Below are 19,350 nucleotides of genomic sequence, written 5' to 3' on the forward strand. Positions count from 1 at the left end.
ATCTTTGGCTATATTTCACAAAAAAAATACAATAATTAGTATTGTTTCCTTTAAAATACGTTGATATTATGATCACTATTAATTTTCATGTGTTATCTCTGCATACGTGAGATTTTCCCATGAGATTTATTCTCATTGTTCAACTGTATTACAAATTTTCAGATTCAAAAGCAGTTTCATACTCTATATCACAGGTGCTCTGTTCACATATCCAAGAGGTGTGCTAGACGTTTTTACCATAGTGTTGTAAGAGTGTCTAAAACTCAACTTCTTGTCAAGTATATGAGTTGTAAATCTTTTCCAGTCCAACTGCCCTCCAAATTACACTGTTAGGAAAACCTGACTGTCTTTCTTTTTCAGTGGATTTCAAAAGATCAGCTGTGTTTGGTGTCTTTGTGCAATTTTCCTTTGAATGAATCCAGCTTGCCAGATGATGCTCTGTAATTAATTTACTGTCATTTTGTTTTTCACACAGCTGGTTCTTGTGAAATTGGAAAATATCCTGTTATTTATAGCTTCAGTTCAGAAACAAAAATGTTGAATGATGCTGAACATGTTTCTCATTTTCACAGTTGATAGGAAATTCTACAGTGAATTCAATTCACTGACTAAGTAATGAATCCTTATTGAGGTCTTTTATTTGTTAGTTACCAATCAATAACTAGCAGCTTTAACATACGTTTCTGAACTAGTGTAGGTTTGGTCCAGTTTTTAATTGGGATACAGTACACTCTTAATTTACATGGCTCATTAAAATGTAGGTATATTGTATTATTTTTCTTTTCCACCGGGAAACATATAAAGTTGTAGGTGATAAAATGTTACAGTATTCTTCTACAAGACACTGGTCTGTATTATCATTTATCTTTCTTTTAAGCCTGTATTAGTCAAGTCACTATCAACTTTTCTGCTTATTTTGGTCTGATATCAGACAAGCACGTCACTCACTAGCAGATCAGAAAGTTTAGGTAATATAATATCCTGCTACCTCACAAATATTCAACAATTTTTAAATTGTCTTTTTTCTTTCTAGTTAGTATACCATACCTAGTGATATTGTTGAAATGTTGCTAGGATTACTTTTAGTCTTACCATTTTTAATTTCTTAATATTAGGTACTTTTAAGAAATCCTTCCAGATTTGCTTTACTTCCCTTATTCTCTCTAAACTTCTTGTTTATTATGAAGAGGAAGCTGAAAATGTCACAGAAGGAACATTTGAAAGGTGGCTGGGAAGGCCATTCTGGCTGTTTCCTGAATCAGAGGCAAAATCAATTGTCATTAAACTATTTTCAAATGATAGGTGAAAAGCTGTCTAACTCAAAACTCTAACTCTTTTGAGATAGCATTAGAATCTTCACTTTTCAGAACCATTTTCCTAAAATATAGCACATTTTCCCATTCCGTAAGAGTCTTACTCTGTTCCAGGTATGATCTAGAAGAACATATTCCCTCTGTGGCAGCCTTTCCTCTGTTTGCAGACTACTGTCATGTCTCCTCCTAGTCCTCTTTACACTATATAGTCTCTCTGCCAACTATCTTTGGCATCCCAGTAGCGTGTGTTTTCTTATAATGTAGTAGCCAAATGCTGCACAGGTTTTTTGACATTTGTGTCAAAAAGAAGCTTAGAACTATGTCATCTTAGTAATGAAATTAAGTTTATAAATTTCAGTAATGTGTTCATTTTTCTTAAAACTGTGACAGCGTTTATTCAGCCAGTATTGATTCACAGCACCCAAATCTCTTTCTGAGGAGCTGGCATTTAGGAGGTCATTCCTCAGGTTGAGCTTGTACACTTGTTTAGTCCAAATCCAAATGTAGTAATTTGCATCCATTGCATTATTTCAAAACACTGCTCTAAGTAATCCAAATCTTTTGAGGTTATAATCCTGTAGTCCAAAGTGTTTATTTCCTGCCTGTGGTCAGATTTTGATAATTTAAACAAGGAGTTGGAAAAAGAAACCTTCAGTGTCACTATCTAAGCTTTAGAAACAAACCTTTAACAGTGAATAATTTTTTTAATCTGGAGGGGGGGAGGATGGGTGGTGGGTGGAGTGGTAGTGTTTTTTCAGTGCATTAATATATTGTAACTTACTGAAATTTAAATTTTCTGTCTTAATAGTTTTGGGAATAGTGGTTCATCTCTTTTATAGTAAATTTTATGGTTCTAGATAACTAAGAATTGCTGAGACTAGTAGATTTTGTTTCAAGATTTATTACAGTCCTTAATGCTTGACATTTTGAATGGAATGGTATGTATGATTAATGTAAACATTAAAAGCATGCAAATCTGTCATTATTTTTATGAAAAACGTTTTGTTAGTACATCTTTTCTCTTGAAGTTTTTTGCAGTGTCAACACTCATTGCCCATATGTAATTTTAAATGTAACACTCCCTAAAGCTCCTACCATGCATTAACATTCATTTTGACTTCATTTTTCTTTCAAAGATGAGTTAGTTCTGTTGCCCTCTCTTATGACCATTTTCATTCTTTGGAAACAGCACACACACTCCTACCAGGCATATTTCTCATCAAACACTTCAAAAGCCACATATGACTTCTTAATTCAAAAGGCATCTGCAAATGGAAACATTGAGATCAGCAGAAAAGTACATTAGTTAATGAATTTAGAAACAAAAGGTGATAGAAAGAACACTGTCGTCAAAATTGTATTTTCTAGCACCAACCACTTACTTGCAAGAAACAATACTTCAGCTTAACTAATTGTGATTTAAAATATATATAGGATTTGAAACTCAAGCTCATAAACATTTGAGATGTAGAAGACTCCTGATCTTTTAAATGCAATAGAGTGTTTTGCTTATAGGTTAAGTAAATGCTTTCTTTTCATAGAAGTATAGATGTGTGCATACCTTTCAAAGATTATTGTTCTGTAGTCTTTTCTCACAGACGAATGTAGGCAAACTATTTCTGTGGTCTCATTCCTTTATGCACATGTTCATTCATAGGTATTGTTAATATTTCTCATCCTCTGATGTAATCCTTTGTTAATAGGAAACCTAGTCAATTACAGAAGTCTATCTGACTTGAACCTCCAAGATGAAGAGATTTCTGTAAGATAAGGTGTTTGGTGTTGTGTCAGTATTGGTTCAATGATTTGTTGACAGTTGTTGAACTATTTTTGCTTCAGTGTTTAAAAAATTTAATATTCTTCTTAGATTTTTTTGACTCAAAATTTTGATTGTTTCATAATCTCCTTTGGACATTCTTCATATCCTGTTATAAGTTCTTACACGTCTCATGATTTGCTGTCTCCTAAAGAGAGATTGGAAACACAAGCAGCCTGTAGCAAGAGTTACTCATGTACAAACTCCTAAATCCTTGAAAAATATGAAATATCTTACCCTAAAGATCAGACAGTTATTGCATATTAATTTTGGGAGAAGAATATCTACCAGGAGGGACAGTGCTGCAGAACTGACATTTTGTAAATGCATTTCTTGAGGATACTGTCTTTAGTTTTACTTTCTTCCAGGTAGTAATGACATACTCAACAGAAAATAAAGTTATGTAACAGAAATTAATTTAATTATCGGTTGTATTTTTCTTTATTCAGAGTACAGAACATTGTGCTTTTGAGTTTGGTGGCTACAGTCTTCAGCAGGGCTGTCTGAAACCCATCTCAAAGCTGGATTTAGTACATGCTTGAGAGTGTTAAAATTGATTGGTGGGAAGAAGAGCAAGATCCTGAGATATGATTGTTTTTCAGTATTAGCTAAGAAGACATAGGCACTAAAATGGAAATTTATTTTACTGCACAGGTCCACAGATCTGCTCATTGTGCAGTCAGGTGTGAAAGGACGCAACGTGTCATGGATATAAAAAATACTTTTTTGGTTAGGTTAAGGTGACTTAAGAAGTATGTTGAAAAGACGTAACTATGACAGCTGTAGCCCTTCTATTGCCTGTCTTAAGTAAAGTTGCAGTGATGATCCCCTTCATCATTAGCAGACATTCTGCTTAAAAAGTAAAATTTTATTGGAATGAACAAGCTGGAAGTCAGTTGTAGTGGAGTGGTAGTTGTTAGGTCCTAGCACTTTGGAAAGTAACAGATGCTCCTTACACGTATTTCTTTCAGGAAAAGTTTTCAACCCTATTTGACAATGAAAAAGCCAGTAGAAATCTGATTTCCTGTACTTTTCCAATTTCTGAAAGCAGTTATTTCAGTGACAGCATGAGAAAAGAAAGTAATGGTGGAAGCTGAGATTGTGGTGTTAAAAATAAAAATTTGCCCCCAGTCTTGCTGTATATAACATTTTCAGAATAGGGCATTCAGTTATTGGCCGTGGTTTTCTCTGAGTGTAGAGGATAAGTAGCTTTGTTCCCGTGGTTCATTTAACTGTTTCCAGGTATTGCTTGCCTTGCCTACGACTCTGGTGAGGAGTAAGATTCCAGCCTAAGCATGCAAATGTGTGTAGCTGTTTTCCTGTCAGACCAAAGCTGTCTTTAAGAAAGAGAAAGTAGTGATATTAGCAGTTTAAATTGTGGATCAAGAAGGAAAGGCTTTGCTTACAGAGTCACAGAATGGCTGAGATTGAAAGGAGCCCCGGGAGGGTGTCTATCCCAACTTGCACAAACCTTGAGATGGTTGCTCGTCAGGACCCAGCTGACTGTCTCTAGGAATGGAGATTACACAAGCTCTCTTGGCAAAGTTTGCCTCACCAGTGCAGAAAAGAGGGGAAGGTAGTCATTGCTGGCAGTAGTTTGCCTAATGCAGCCCACTATGATTGCCTTCCTTGGTAAAAAATACATTGTTTTGTGTTCAACTTTTTCGCTGTGCCTCCTTTTCTGTAAAGCTCCTTTTTGACTGGAAGGCCACAAGCATTTAACTGGTTCATAGGGATATTTCCTCCCTGGGTGCATGACTTTGTGTTTCTCTTTTATTGAACTTGCTGAGGTTGCTGTGGACCCATTTCCAAGCCACTTGAGATGTCTCTGAGTACCAGCATGACTCTGGTATTATTCATCTCACTGTCTGTCATGAGCAGAGTTGCTGTGCTCTTATCCATTATCCAGATTATTATTGAAATTTATGATGTCGCCTCAAAATATATCCAATATATCAACACCAAAAGAGAAGTAAGACTGCATCTCAAAAATCAGATTACAGTAATTTTATTCATAGAAAGGGTTTCATGATGTCTTTTGCAGTGAAGTTTAATCAACTTGGAAAGGTAACTTTCCAAGTTTTTGCAGGGGAATAATAGCCATGCAAATTAGTATCTAAGCACGTGGAACTGAAGAGTGGTGGGTATTGACAAGTACAGATGAGATTTGATTGCAGACTGCAATAGACCAGGACTGTTCCTTCTAATACTTGAAGAATAGGAGACAAAGCAGTAAATATAATTGTTACCAATGATTTTTTTTTTCTTTTTATTTTTACTTTGAGCATTTTTCCAATTATTTTTATTCTCATTATGAGAAATTAAAAGACTTGAATTAAAGTACTAAGTACATTTTTAATCAGTAAGTTTTATTCAAAAATATATTCTTAATTAAATAGAGATTAGAATTATAGGCAGTTTAAAATTATAAGACTAGTATCCAGTATTTTCATTTGTGTTCAAAATTGGAGAAAACTCTTGTAGTTTGTGAATCATAGTGCACTGGGCTGGCTATGGTCGGAGCTTGATTAATGTGAGAATTATAATTATTAATATTTGCATTGTGTAGTAGATTTTTATCACACACATTTATACAGACCATTTCACTTGAATGCATTTGAGATTCCTGAACAGTGGTAGCTGACTTAGATATATGTAGGAAGACTAGTAAAACTGCCATGAAATGAACTCTTCTGTTGCTCATAAAATAGTAATATTTATTCACAACTCTAATTTCTGTCAAACAGTCTCTTTCCTCTTTCAGTCTAAAAATGATTTTAATCTGTATTTCAAATACTTTGTCTCATGGCACTTGAAATCATAGCTGCTACTTAAACATTGATAGCAGTGTTTAACATGCAGTGTGAATTCTTGGTGTGTTCAGGGTCATCATTATTATTTTTAACTCACTCATGAAAAATTAGCAAAGAAAGAGCAAAGAATTCTGTTTCTTCTGAAATAAGAAAACAGTTTCTAATCTTTGTAATTGGAAATGTGTAGTAGTGCAAATTTAAGTGAAATCAGTTTTTATGTCTTAATTAATGCTTGCAGTCAGGACCAGACATGTTATCTAGTCTCATTCTTGGCTTATTGCAATGCTCTTTTTCAAAGCTGCAAGTAAGCAAAGATGATAATAGTCTCATCTGTAGAAAGTGTTATAATTCCTTTCTCAATATCTTATACAACAAATGTCAGTGCAGCTGCTTAATCTGAGGCAAGAGCGCTTACCAGAATGATTTTAATTTTTCTCACTTGTTTTTTATATGTGCATTTGTAAGGAGGTAGCTGACAGATCGATTAAGAAGCATAGCTTGACCCGATTTTGTTTTTCTGGTTTTATGGAAACTGTTATAACACTTACCTTTCTTTAAATTAATAATTCAATTCAATTCATGCCAGCTGAAAGTTGCAAAATAGACACTTAGACTACAAAGAAGTAAAGAAAATGTCAAAATCAGAGCCACAAGATAAAGCAAAGTACCACCTCCTAGTCTTCTGATTGTTATTATTTGTAATATGAAAATTTCTTTTTATTTTTATATTCAGAATGAATAAACTTTTTTTTTTTGTCTGTATTATTTTAGCCATGTCCTGCAGGGGCCCGTGACTTTCGAGAAAAACAATGTGCAGACTTTGACAATATGCCTTTCCGTGGGAAGTATTATAACTGGAAACCCTACACTGGAGGTAATGTGTAGCTTTGTAAAAACATTATCGTATGCGAAGTATTCAAAAATGTATGAATTTTATACAGAAAGTAGTGTCGCTATTTAGAATCTTTTGATGAAGATGTCATAACCTAAGTTACGTTTTCTACCCTTTTGTCAGCTGCTAAAATCTTACAGAAGAGCCCTGACTATTCTAACAGGGATTTTTTTTTTAATGTGGAAAGAGCTTGAGAGAATAGTTATAGGGACTCTATATTAAAATATAGAGCCCTTTTTCACCTATGAGTGTGATAGAATTGAAGATTACATAGCTTATCTGTAAGTGAATAAACTTCTAGGTAAAATTTTCCTTAATTGAGTTGAGAATAGTGGGAAATGGGGAAAGGGGAAAAAGCATTACAGGATCTCTAAAGCTTACTTTAAAATATGAGATTTGTATAATTGCACTGTAAAATAAAAAAGGTATTTTTTGAAGTAGGGAAGAGAATTACAATCTCTTTTTAGAACAGTTTAATCAAGTTTAGTTGCATATTGTTCAAAGTTAGTAAAACTCTGAATGTCAGTTTTTCCCTTTTGTTTTTTGTATTGAATGGTTTTATTTGCTGTTTTGTTTTAGATGGAAAGCCTAGAAGTGACCACTGTGATCACATGATCTGAGTAATAGTGTATTTCATGTAGACGAAAGTTCTATCTTAAATAATCTGATGTTTTTGAAATTCACCCTGACTTATTTCTTATTTGTGTTCATCAAATGCTGCTGAAATGGTATCTTTTAAAATTGTTTAGTAATGATTAGGGTTATGTTAACATAATGAAATCCATTTGTAGATATCCAACTTTGCTGTATCTTGCTGTAAGAAATAATCCTCTTTGCAATAAAAGGAAGAGTCAAGTAAGTAAATCTGTAATGGGAAGTGAAATAAGGTGTCTATACTACATGTGAGAAATGTAAGATAAGATAATGCATTTTAGATCAATTTATGCAAGTACATTATTTTTTCAGGAACTCTGTTATTTTTTTCTTCACTTTTGTTGTCTAGGTGGGGTTAAACCATGTGCATTAAACTGCTTGGCTGAAGGTTATAATTTTTACACTGAACGTGCTCCTGCAGTAATAGATGGGACTCAGTGCAATGCTGACTCACTGGATATCTGTATCAATGGAGAATGCAAGGTATTAGAATTAGTGTAGATAAAAAGAATATCTCAAACTTGAGTGTTTTATCATACAGTGAAGATAAAGGTGCAAAAAACCATCATCTTATTAAAGTATTTTTTCTTAGCATGTAGGTTGCGATAATATTTTGGGGTCGGATGCTAAGGAAGATAGATGTCGTGTTTGTGGAGGAGATGGGAGTACATGTGAAGCCATTGAAGGTTTCTTCAATGATTCATTGCCCAGAGGAGGTATGCATGTTTATGTCTGTTCTGTTGCATTTAGATAGCTGTTAAATGAAAAACAGTACTTCAGTGGTTTCCATTATTTGCTGCTAGTTTGCTGCTGTCACTCACTCACTTTGTCTCCTTTTGCCTTACTGTTTCATTTTAATGTATTAGTTTGAATTTTTGTCAAACTCTGCAATATCCTTTATTATTGAATATTTAGTTTTTAGGATCTTAGATGCACTTAGTAAGAAATGAATGTTCAGGGGTTTCTGTTTGTTTGTTTGTTTGTTTTGTTTTGCTTGTCTATAGTGCTTTGGTAGAAGAAGTTGTGTGAATGATTTTAATGTGCATAGTGGAATGCAGTATTCCATATATGTGATAATCATGTATATGACTATACTTGAAATTTTAGAATGGACAGGATCCATAAGAGTTAATGTTATCAAGAACTTGGAGAATATGTGTGGACGATTAGCCGAAAATATAGCTTAAAAAAACAATACTACTGTTGGCAGTGTCAGTTTTATTAATGCTGCATCTGGAGTCAGTTTTGGATTCTCAAATGTAGGCAAAGGATTGATGCACTGAAGTGAGTTCTGTTCAGTGAGGGACAACTGAGATAATCACATGCTGAAAAAAAAACATTCTTTGAGAAGCGGTTGAAGGAATTAGACTTATTTTGCCTGGAGAAGTGATAGTTCATGGGGACCTGGTATCAGCCTTCCAAAACCTGTGAGGAAGTTAGTGTGAAGACAAAAACAGGCTGTTCATAGTAGGTGGTAGATGACATGATGAAAGGAGCAGAGACAATGGATATTCAAAAAAACCCCAAAAAACAACAACACATTACCTGAATAGAAGGAAAAACATTTTCCCCATGTGGCAGTGATTCAGTTGCCCAAAAGAGGTTGGACTAAGTGACTGTCTGAGGTCCTTTCCAACCTGAATTGACCTATGATCCTATAATCATTTCATACATTAGTTACTTGCGATACAATGTTGAAAGCACTTTGTTAGCATTTAAAAAAAATGAATACATAAATTTATACTACATTTTTGCTACAACTTCAAAATGTGTGTGAAATTAAAAGAATTTTCCTTTATATCATATGAAATGGAATGTTCAAGTATGTTTGAATCCTATACTTCCTACTAATTTTTAATTGTAAACAATTTAATAATGGTTAGTTTCATGACCAATATAACAAGAGAAAAATATACCATTTTCTCATAGGCTACATGGAAGTGATTCAAATTCCAAGAGGTTCAGTGCACATTGAAATAAGAGAAGTGGCAGTGTCCAAGAACTACATTGGTAAGAGCATGCTTTAAGTAGCAGACTGTAAATAAGTTAGAGTGACTTGAAGGTACGGTTTTCTGGTTTGACCAAACCATACGTATAGTTGAAGGAGGAGAGGGAATTGTAGTTTTTAGGCTGTGGCAACTGCCTAAAAAACATCCAGTTTGTTAGGATGCATTCTCCCAAGTGGAGCTAATGGAGTGCATCTTTCCTCCCTGACCAAAGCACAAACTCAGGCCAGCTAGACTTGGAGCTAGAGTAGATGAAGATCACTAAAGTGATCTACTGCCCCACACTGAGCTAGTGTCTTCTTCCTAAGGAAGATTCTCATTTTAGGGGATTGTAATGTTTTAAAACATAATCTTGGAATGTTTATTCACCAACAACAATAGTTACTTAAATACTAATGAATTACATACTGGAAACAGGTTGCCTAGAGAAGATGTGGATGCCCCATCCCTGTAGATGTTAAAGGTCAGGTTGATTGGGACCCTGAGCAGCCCACAGCAGGAGGTTGGAAGAATATGATCTTTTCAGGTCTTTTCCAACCCAAGGCATTCTGTGATGATACAACACTGCCTCTGTATCTTAAGTCAATATATTTTGTTAATTCCATAGTGTTTCTATATTGCTGTGTTGTAGGGACTTATTGCTATGCCTTCTTTTATGGAAAAAAAAGTTACATGCAGGGAAAAGTTTGTGCTTTATTAAGATCACTCGGGGAACTTGTGACAAAGCACAGAATTAAATTCAAATTAAATTAATCCATATTATCCTTCATTTTCTTTAAGACTATGTTAAATTCATTTCCATTTCTTAAAATATTAATATGTACAAATCTGGCTTCCTCAAACTCAAACATGCATTTCTCAGAGTTTATATATGCTGGTTTGCATAGCATTCAGTTCACAGTAGTGCAGGAGCACACATTCCTCAGTCAAAAATAATGTAGAGAGCTGATAAGTTGTACAGGAAACAGATTAACACAACCAGAACCTGTTACCTTTATAGACTTCATGGCAACTGTCTGCTGTTTAGTCAGTCTATACTAATAGAAGTTTATGTTACAATACTGATATGTTGCATCAGTAATGCATAAACAATATATAAATATATGATGCGTATATATATAAATAAATAATGCTATATAAATATATGATGTGTATATATATAAACAAATAATGCATAAATGCATGTAAGTGTTAGTTTGAAGGGTAATTACTCTTCCAGGTGCATTTGTTCCTAAATGTATTATATTGATAATAATGGTGCCTTTTACAATTGGTTGCTTTTTTTTCTTCTTTTTTTTTCTTTTTTTTTTTTTTCGGACTGCTCCCACAGTGATGTAATTCAGATTTTCTGTTTCCCTCCATCCTGTAGGAGTAGTAATATTCAGTACTGCAGGAATAAAGAGCACTTACCATCTTTTCAGCATTACACTCTCCCAATTCAAAATATGTCAGTAAGATTGCTTGTGTATCCTATATTGACAGTTGACACAGAGATGATGGGAGAGGCATTAAGTGCATTCTACCACAGTTGCTTTCAAAAAAGTATGTTATGTAATATTGACATTTACACCAGTACTAACGTCCTATTTAATATACAGGTCACATTAAGAGACTTGGGTTTCTGATTCTATGGCTAACTGAAAACAGAGATGATAAAAGAATACAGAAGATAACTTTTAGTTAGTACAGTTAAGATTTTTGTTCCTCTAATTTATTATCAGAGAAATATGATCTGGAACTGCACTTATGTCAGTAACCTCAGCACCAAAATTAATGAAAAATGCCAATTTTTAGCTCAAATGGACAATGTAGGCAATATTTGTGGGTTTTAATCTGACCACAGGTTTGATAAGATGAAGTATGTTTCCAGCGTGCTTCTCACAATCTCATGGGTGTCCCCAAGTTTCAGGCCTCTCCTCACTACCTTGCTTCATGCCTCAGATGTCCTAGCTGATTCCAGGGGCGTTCATCTCCTTCACTACTTTGCTGTGTTTACAACTTTCAAGAGTGCCATTATATGCTAATGTAAGATAATAAAGTCACAGGGACTGTTTCTTTCTTTCTTTCTTTCTTTTTTTTTTTTTTGAATGTTTTGTACTGTGAATGTGAGCAAGATCACTATTTTAGAATCACCAGTTTCTGGGGGAGGGAATGCTTGTAATTTGTCTGTTCCCTAAAGAGAGCTTTAGAAACATAGCAGTTAAAAAGGAATTTATTGTGTTAAAATACATACTTCAAGGTGTTGTTTTATAGGCGCTTCTTCTGTAGCAATGTCTACTTCACAACACTTTCCTCATCTTTGTGGAGTTTCCTCTTGTTTTGGAACAGCTGTTTTGTGGTCACACCATGAACCAGATTAGAGAACTGATTCAGCTGAAAATAACCATTTACACATATTATTATGTTTTGTTTTACGTGCACGCAGCCAAATATGTGACCACAGTCAAAGAAATCAATTTCTCAATTTGGAAATAAAAAAATAATGAAAAAAAAAAAAAAAAGAAAAAAACCTTCTCCCCTGCAGCTTTGATATTGGCTTCAGTACTTTTCTGTTCCTTTCAGTTAGTAGGGTCTCAGATTAAGACTATGATCCAGTTGTTTTGCAAGCCCTGACCTTAAATTGAGTCAGCAGTTAGATATCTGACAACCTCAGGTAGCTCAGTTAGTATCTGTGCTCTCCATGACTCAGACTAATTGTTTCTGCATCAGTATCACTTATTGTGCTGTGATACTACAAGCACATGTTTCTGTGGCTGCATAAGTAATCTGTTTTTTTAAACCAATCTGTCCATAAACAACAGCAAAATTGCCTTTTTTTCAGATCTGCTGAAAAAAATATATGCTAAGAAGTGCTGCTGTCTTTCCTTAATTGGATTTATTTAAATGACATCTTCACTTCTATTCCCCTTTGCAACAGAGTGTTGTGTTCTCATTTCCTGTGGGTTTCCTGCGTTCTCACATTCTCACAAATTTCTTGATTATGATATTAACTTGTTCCTTTTTTCACATATGCTAATAATTATGTCACTGTCTCATCATTGTCATATAATTATATTTTTGGGATACTCTTCACAGCTGCGTAGCCTCCACCTGTGTATAAAAACTGACATTAAGCAAATCCATTCACACAAATATATTTTTCCTTTGCAGACAAGCAGGTAAAAAAATAATCGTGTATAACACACATATAATTAATACAATAGAGTTTAGGGGAGATTAATTATGTATGAAGACATTTTTTCTCCTTTGCTTATTTATATATCTCACTTGTTCTCATTGATATGTCTGAAGTAATAAAAGTAAGAACTTAACTCATTATTTGCTGTTAGTAGATACTAGATGTACTAACAAGAAAAGGTTTGGTATTAAATGTCAGAGTAAGACAGACCTTAATGTTTTAGTGACTGTGGGAGATCCCATAATCCTCTTTTAATCAATCTAGATTTTGTGAAAGCAGAATGGTTAGAAATTTTAACTATAGGGAAGTCTGACCACTAGTGACGTACTAATGTTCAGCTTCAACGTAGTTATATGAAGTTATGATAGGACAAGAGGCAACAGTTTTAAACTAAAATAGAGTAGATTTAGATGAAATATTTGGAATAAATTCTCCACCGTTGAGAGTGGTGAGGCACTAGAACAGATTGCCCACAGAATCTGTGGATGCCCCATCCCTGGAGGTGTTCAAGGCCAGGTTGGATGGGGCCTTGGACAACCTGATCTAGTAAGTGGCAAAACTTGATCCTAAGTTGTCTTATGATTATGAAATGAGTTTGTAAAATCCTATATGGTTTGTGTTTTGTCTCAAAAAACAGCACTGCTGTTTGATTGTGTTTCCACCCATTGTTTTGCCTCAAATACTGTTATATTTAAAGTAAATATAAATGATGAATAAGTCTATAATCTTCATTATTGCTTCAAGCCAAGGAGTCAGTATCTAATCAACAAAGTATCTGCCTTAAGATACAAAGTCATTTTCGTATTTAGAAAATTAATCTCATATTACTGGTTAAATATCAAATACTAAGTCTTTGATGAGTATCTGCTTGTATAGCCTACTTAGGCAGTTAGTTAAGAAGTTTCTTATCTATAGTATATTTATGGTTTAAGGCTGCAAATCAATAGTAATAAAATATATTGCCAGATAAAATAACTGATATTTGATTTTGTAGTAGAAATGTATTTGGATTTATGCTCTAAGAAGGAAAAAAAAAAAAAAAAAAAAAAAAAGTGTGCAAAGACAACAAAGGAAGATCTGATAGGTAACATAATTCAGTCTTCCTTTTTTTTCCTACTCAGGATGTTATATGAGGTACCAGTCTCATGCTCCAACATACAAAATTTTAATCAAAAGATTAGATTGATCTGTTTTTGCTGGGGGACCCAGGTCTGGACCCTGTTCTCCAGATGAGGTGTCATGAGAGTAAAGCAGAGGGGACAGTCCCCTTCCTTGCCCTGCTGGCTACCCCACTTTTTATTCTGCCCAGGATGCAGTTGGCCTTCTGGGCTGCAGTTGCACACTGCTGGCTTAGTCCAGCTTTTCAACTGCCAGAATCCCTAAGTTCCCCCAGCAGAGCTGCTCCCAGTGAGTTCTTTTCCCAGTTGGTACATATCTGGGATTGTTGCAACCCAACTGCAACACCTTGCACTTACGTAGAACAGTATGAGGCATTCTCTTGTGTTCCATACAGTATTTGAAAGTTTACCTGCACATCGAGATTATGGTAAAAAGCCTTGCCAAGTTGCTTGAGAGATATTTTAATCAGGGCTAAAGAAAAAGATTTATATTGAAAAAAAAGTTATGACAGCTGAAATTCACATACTTCTACTAGATTAGTAGGTTAATTTGCAATGGCTTCTCCATTATAAATGCTGCTTCCAATTTTTAGGTGGCTTGTATTTTTTTTTAAGCTCTAAAATCTGAAGAGGATGACTACTATATTAATGGTGCCTGGACTATTGACTGGCCAAGAAAGTTTGATGTTGCTGGAACAGCTTTCCATTACAAGAGGCCAACAGACGAACCAGAATCTCTGGAAGCACTAGGCCCTACTTCGGAAAATCTCATAGTCATGGTAAAGTTATATTTAATATATATATGAAATTTGAAATATGATTTTTGTTATCAGCAAAGATAAACCGTGAATATAATCAAAGTAGGTCCCAGACCATGCTGGGATCTTGCATTTGTATTTTAATTGTTTCCTTACCTTTCAAAACTAATATGCAGATACTGAGATGAAAAAGTGATAAAATTATAAGAGCCCTGGGAAATATCACAGAAAATGCCCCATCTATGTTAAATGTGCTACAGAAGAAATTGTAAATTGGATATGTATTGCATTTCTGTGTACTTCTGATAGGTGGAACTGTTTGATGTGCAATATGAATACAGTAGCTTTTTTCTTTACTGACAGTTCTGTAATGATGAGAATAATTTGACCTGTATTTAAAAAAAAATAAAAGTAATGAAAGACTAGTGTATGTCAGGAAGGGGTGAGTGCAATACAGTCTCCAGACTGGGTAGACAAAAATTCTTGATGATTATTACTCTGCCATCTATATCAAATGCAGCGATATGACTGTAGTGATAGTTTTGATATTCCTTTAAAGGATCCACCAGTGTTAACTGCATGTATTCAGTGAAAACCATAACCTCAGCAACAGTCTATTGCTGTTAATATTTTTACTGTTATAAATCACTAGAAATATAAGCAAGGAGAGGGCTGTATTCTTAGACTAGATCTCCTAGTTGCTTGATTTCAGTGATAATTACTGCATATTTGCATACTGATTTAATTAGCTTTCACTTCAAGTAATGATTCAGTTACGAAATTCATTTCCATGAAGACATTAATTTATGAACACTGGCTTCTTTGTGGTTATTGTGTCAAGAATAAAAATCTGACGGAGGTTAGGTAGTTACAATGTCAAAGTGAAAATAAGGTAAAGCTCACTTATACAATAATACCTTTTATGTATGTTTAACAATTTCATTCAGATTGCTTTGCAAATATATTAAAGAAATATTGCAGCTTCCTTTATTACTTTGCTCCCTTTCACAAGACATAACACGTACCTAGATTAACATCACTGTAGTTACACTCTGCTTGCCTGTTTTAATGGTATAACCAGTTGTTTTCAACTTCAGATTCTGCTACAGGAACAAAATTTGGGTATAAGGTATAAATTCAATGTTCCCATCTCTCGCACTGGCAGTGGAGACAATGAAGTTGGCTTTGCGTGGAGTCATCTGCCTTGGTCAGAATGTTCTGCCACTTGTGCTGGAGGTAAGACACCAGGCAGCCAAGGATAAGGATAAACTGAATTGCAAGATATTCTTTCTTACGTAATTATGTAGGTAACTAATTAAAAATGTTTCTTCCAGATATAACTCAAACCTTATTTTAGAGAACGAACATTTATCTCATCGGATTTTGTTGTTTTCAAGTACATTTAATATATTCAGATGTGTTTTGTTAAATGCAGTATATGTTGGCAGTGTGTGTCTGTTGGTTCTTCTGAGATTCTCTTGAAGTTGCAATGTTTGCTTTTCACAGGAGCTTCCATCAGAAGTTTTTAGTAAGGAGATTAAAAACAGAAGGCAAATAAAGGAATCGTAAATAAAGGGATATGTCTGTGTATGTTTGTACATATTCTTCACACATTCTAGTCAGCCCTCTCATCCTCCAGCCACTAAAGTTTAGGATACATACTGGCAACTCTCTTGTAGGAGATTATAAGAACTGGATTATACTTCCCAGCCCATAGCAGTATGTATTAATTGTTGCCTTTTGGCAGCAATGGGGGTTTTGTAGGTTGTCCCATGTGATTCATCATGGGTACCTTTTGCCCACAATTTACTATATTCCTAATCCTCCCTCTAGTGGCCATCAATGCAATTCTTTACCTCTGGCTGGGAGAGCAGAACAGTTGGCTTTCTTCAAAGCCAACACCATTGCTGCTGCATGGACTGGTGAGTAGAAGTGCTGTGTGAACAGTATCTTTCTTCTCTCTGGAGACTGAATACATCATCACCAACATATATTTATTTCAGAAGACACAGAAGAGAAAGTTAAATTGACCTCAGAATTTCAGCTTTCTACTGTGCTGTGCACTGACCATAGCAAGATTAGGAAATAGTTGTGTTTTCTAAAGATACTTTGGAGCAAATATTGTCCTTTTCTTTCTGGGTACTGGTGATATTCATGTTTAGAAACATCCTGACTCATCTTTCTGATGGATCCTGCTGTGACTGTTAGTGGTTGCTTGCAATTTAAATACTGCAATTTGAATAGCATAGGTAGGACAGAAAGGATAGCATGAATTCTATTCTGTGTAACTAAATAGGAAGTCTTGAAACGAAATTCAGGAAGTTGTTAAAATTCTCCAATATTTTGTTCTTAATTTGTAGGATTCTTATACTCAAATAGATGACAGACTGCTGTTTTAACTGATATTTTAACACTGTTAATCTAGTCAGAAAAGGAAAATTTTAGAGTGTTTGAAGGGAGAGGTGTGGTGGAAGGTGCATTTCCATATGTCAGAACTTTACAGGTACCACCAAGTCAGATTTTTATGATGGGTTAAAGAGCCATTTGAAGTCATGGGAAAACTCCACTGATTTAGATAGACACAGTGTTTTACCTGTGAGTCTTCTCAGGTCATAGTGATTTCAGAGATTTGAAAGTGTCCAATGGAAAAAATAATTGGTCCCAAATGAGTAAGTTTAGATAAAACTAGTTTGAAATACTTAGTTTTTTTCTTATCTTTATCATTTCATGTGAAATGTATGTGAATCTCTGATAAATATATGCATTTATTAATCATTTGAAACTTACTTTTGAAAGATGTTCTTCAGTAGCTTATGGTGTGTAAACCAGGCTCCTTTCACTCTCTCCTTTCATTCTGCTTAGTATGAGAATATACTATGATCACTTATTTTCATATAAATTTTTAGTAGAGGAAGCTATAATTCTTGCTGAAAACCTGGATCTGCTTTCTTCATATGTGTATCCTCTATTTCTCTCTTTATGAAACACCTTCAGCCATATGCCAAAAGAAGACAATTTTTAAAAGGAGATGAGTAGGAAAAAAAAAAAAGGGTAAAAGTTTGTAGAAAAAGCAGAACTGAAAAAGTTGACAAGTATAACTATGAAATGTGGGAAATCTTACAAATGTAACCACTGCATGGCTTTGTTTGCTTCAGTAGGATTCATTATGAAGTCAGTTACTGCAGTTTACTTGAATTCTGTCTTTAGAAGATTTCTTTAAATCAAAGGATAACAAAATTGTTAACAGTTGAAGAATGTATCACTGAAAGAAAAAAAGAATGACAGTGCATATGTGTGAGGGATACTAGTTTGGAATGGAATTTGGTTTTTATTTTATAATCATATAGTGCCCGTGGAACAGACCATGAATAGGTCAAAGGCATCAAAATTTTTCTACCTCTTCCTCTAATTGTAGTTGGTGTATCTGAATTGTAGTGCATAGGTATTAAAAATTTAATCATACCATATTCCATCTTGATCCGGGAAAACTTGTGATGAAGTAGAGCCAGATACTGTCATATCAAGAATCTTGATATTAAATTAATAAGAGTTAATAAGATAGTAAATTGATTAGAATTAACTTAACTTCTAGCCATCTCAGAATGTACATGTACTAATGTTTTTGTCCTTTTTCTAGGTGTATGTTACAAGAAATAGCTATCTTAAGAAAATATCAAATTTGCAGTGTTTAGAAGACAAAAAATGACAAAATTAAGGATGATGTTGAAATGTTAGATTGTTTTCAGTGACTGCTTTTTGATACAGAGAGTGGTTGAGCAGAGGCCATTTTCTGATCCTTAGGCTGTGTCTCAGACTAGCTTATATAATCACTGAATTTTTATGGTTGGAAAAGACTACGAAGATAATCTATTCTAACCATCAACTCATCACCAACATTTCATTAAACCATCATGTCCCTTAGTGCCACATTTGGGGTCTTGGTAGACGGCAGGTTGGCCATGAGCCAGCATTGTGCTGAGAAGCCAGTGGGATTCCGGGGTGCATTAAATTAGCATGGCCTGCAGGTCAGAGGAGGTGATCTTCCCCCTCTACGTTGCCCTAGTCAGGCCTCACCTGGAGTTCTGCATACAGTTCTGTACTCCCCAGTACAAAAAAGACAGGGATCTTCTGGAAAGAGTCCAGCAGAGGGCCATGAAGATGGTAAAGGACATGGAGTATCTCCTCTATGAGGAGAGGCTGAGTGACGTGGGTCTGTTCAGCCTTGAGAAAAGAAGACTCAGAGGTGATCTTATTAACATTTATAAATATCTTAAGTGGGAGTCAAAGGGACATGGCCAACCTCTTTTCAGTAGTCTGTGGGGACAGGACAAGTGGAAACAGTCATAAACTGGAGCATAGGAAGTTCTGCACAAAAACTCATGGGAACTTCCTCACAGTGAGGGTGACAGAGCTCTGGAACAGGCTGCCCAGGAAGATTGTGGAGTCTCCTTCTCTGGAGACATTCAGGACCAACCTGGATGCTTACCTGTGCAGCCTGCTGTAGGGGCCTGCTTTGCAGGGGGGTTGGACTCGATGATCTCTAGGGGTCCCTTCCAACTCTTACAATAAGTGACTCTGTAGTCTATCCCTTCCTTGAAAGTCTCCAAAGACAGCGACTTCACCACTTCTCTGGGCAGCCTGTCCAATGCCTGACATTCTTTCTGAGTAATAACCAACCTGAAGCTCCCTTGGTGCAACTTAAGGCCATGTCTAGCCGTGTGTACCAGGCCCTTCACTAGCTTCACTGCCCTTCTCTGTGTATGTGCACCAGAGTTCAATGTTTTTCTTGTAGTATGGGGCCC

The 19,350-nt window shown here is 35.1% G+C and overlaps 1 protein-coding gene across 5 annotated transcripts in view; it reads left to right on the plus strand.

Annotated features, from left to right (window-relative positions):
- The window catches only part of ADAMTS6 (ADAM metallopeptidase with thrombospondin type 1 motif 6), a 151,110-nt gene that overhangs the window by 107,170 nt on the left and 24,590 nt on the right, over positions 1 to 19,350 (plus strand). For 3 of the 5 annotated variants that reach the window (XM_052670410.1, XM_052670409.1, XM_052670411.1), the window contains exons 15-20: positions 6,714 to 6,816; positions 7,838 to 7,971; positions 8,081 to 8,204; positions 9,418 to 9,498; positions 14,406 to 14,569; positions 15,646 to 15,784. In XM_052670410.1, coding sequence (XP_052526370.1) covers positions 6,714 to 6,816; positions 7,838 to 7,971; positions 8,081 to 8,204; positions 9,418 to 9,498; positions 14,406 to 14,569; positions 15,646 to 15,784 — 745 coding nt within the window. Of the gene's footprint in view, positions 1 to 6,713; positions 6,817 to 7,837; positions 7,972 to 8,080; positions 8,205 to 9,417; positions 9,499 to 14,405; positions 14,570 to 15,645; positions 15,785 to 16,381; positions 16,471 to 19,350 lie in introns of all 5 variants that reach the window. The other 2 variants (XM_052670413.1, XM_052670412.1) reach the window with 2 other exon arrangements.

This window comes from Tympanuchus pallidicinctus, unplaced genomic scaffold (assembly GCF_026119805.1).
Source record: "Tympanuchus pallidicinctus isolate F22 unplaced genomic scaffold, pur_lepc_1.0 scaffold9, whole genome shotgun sequence".
In the NCBI taxonomy this organism is placed as follows: domain Eukaryota; kingdom Metazoa; phylum Chordata; class Aves; order Galliformes; family Phasianidae; genus Tympanuchus; species Tympanuchus pallidicinctus.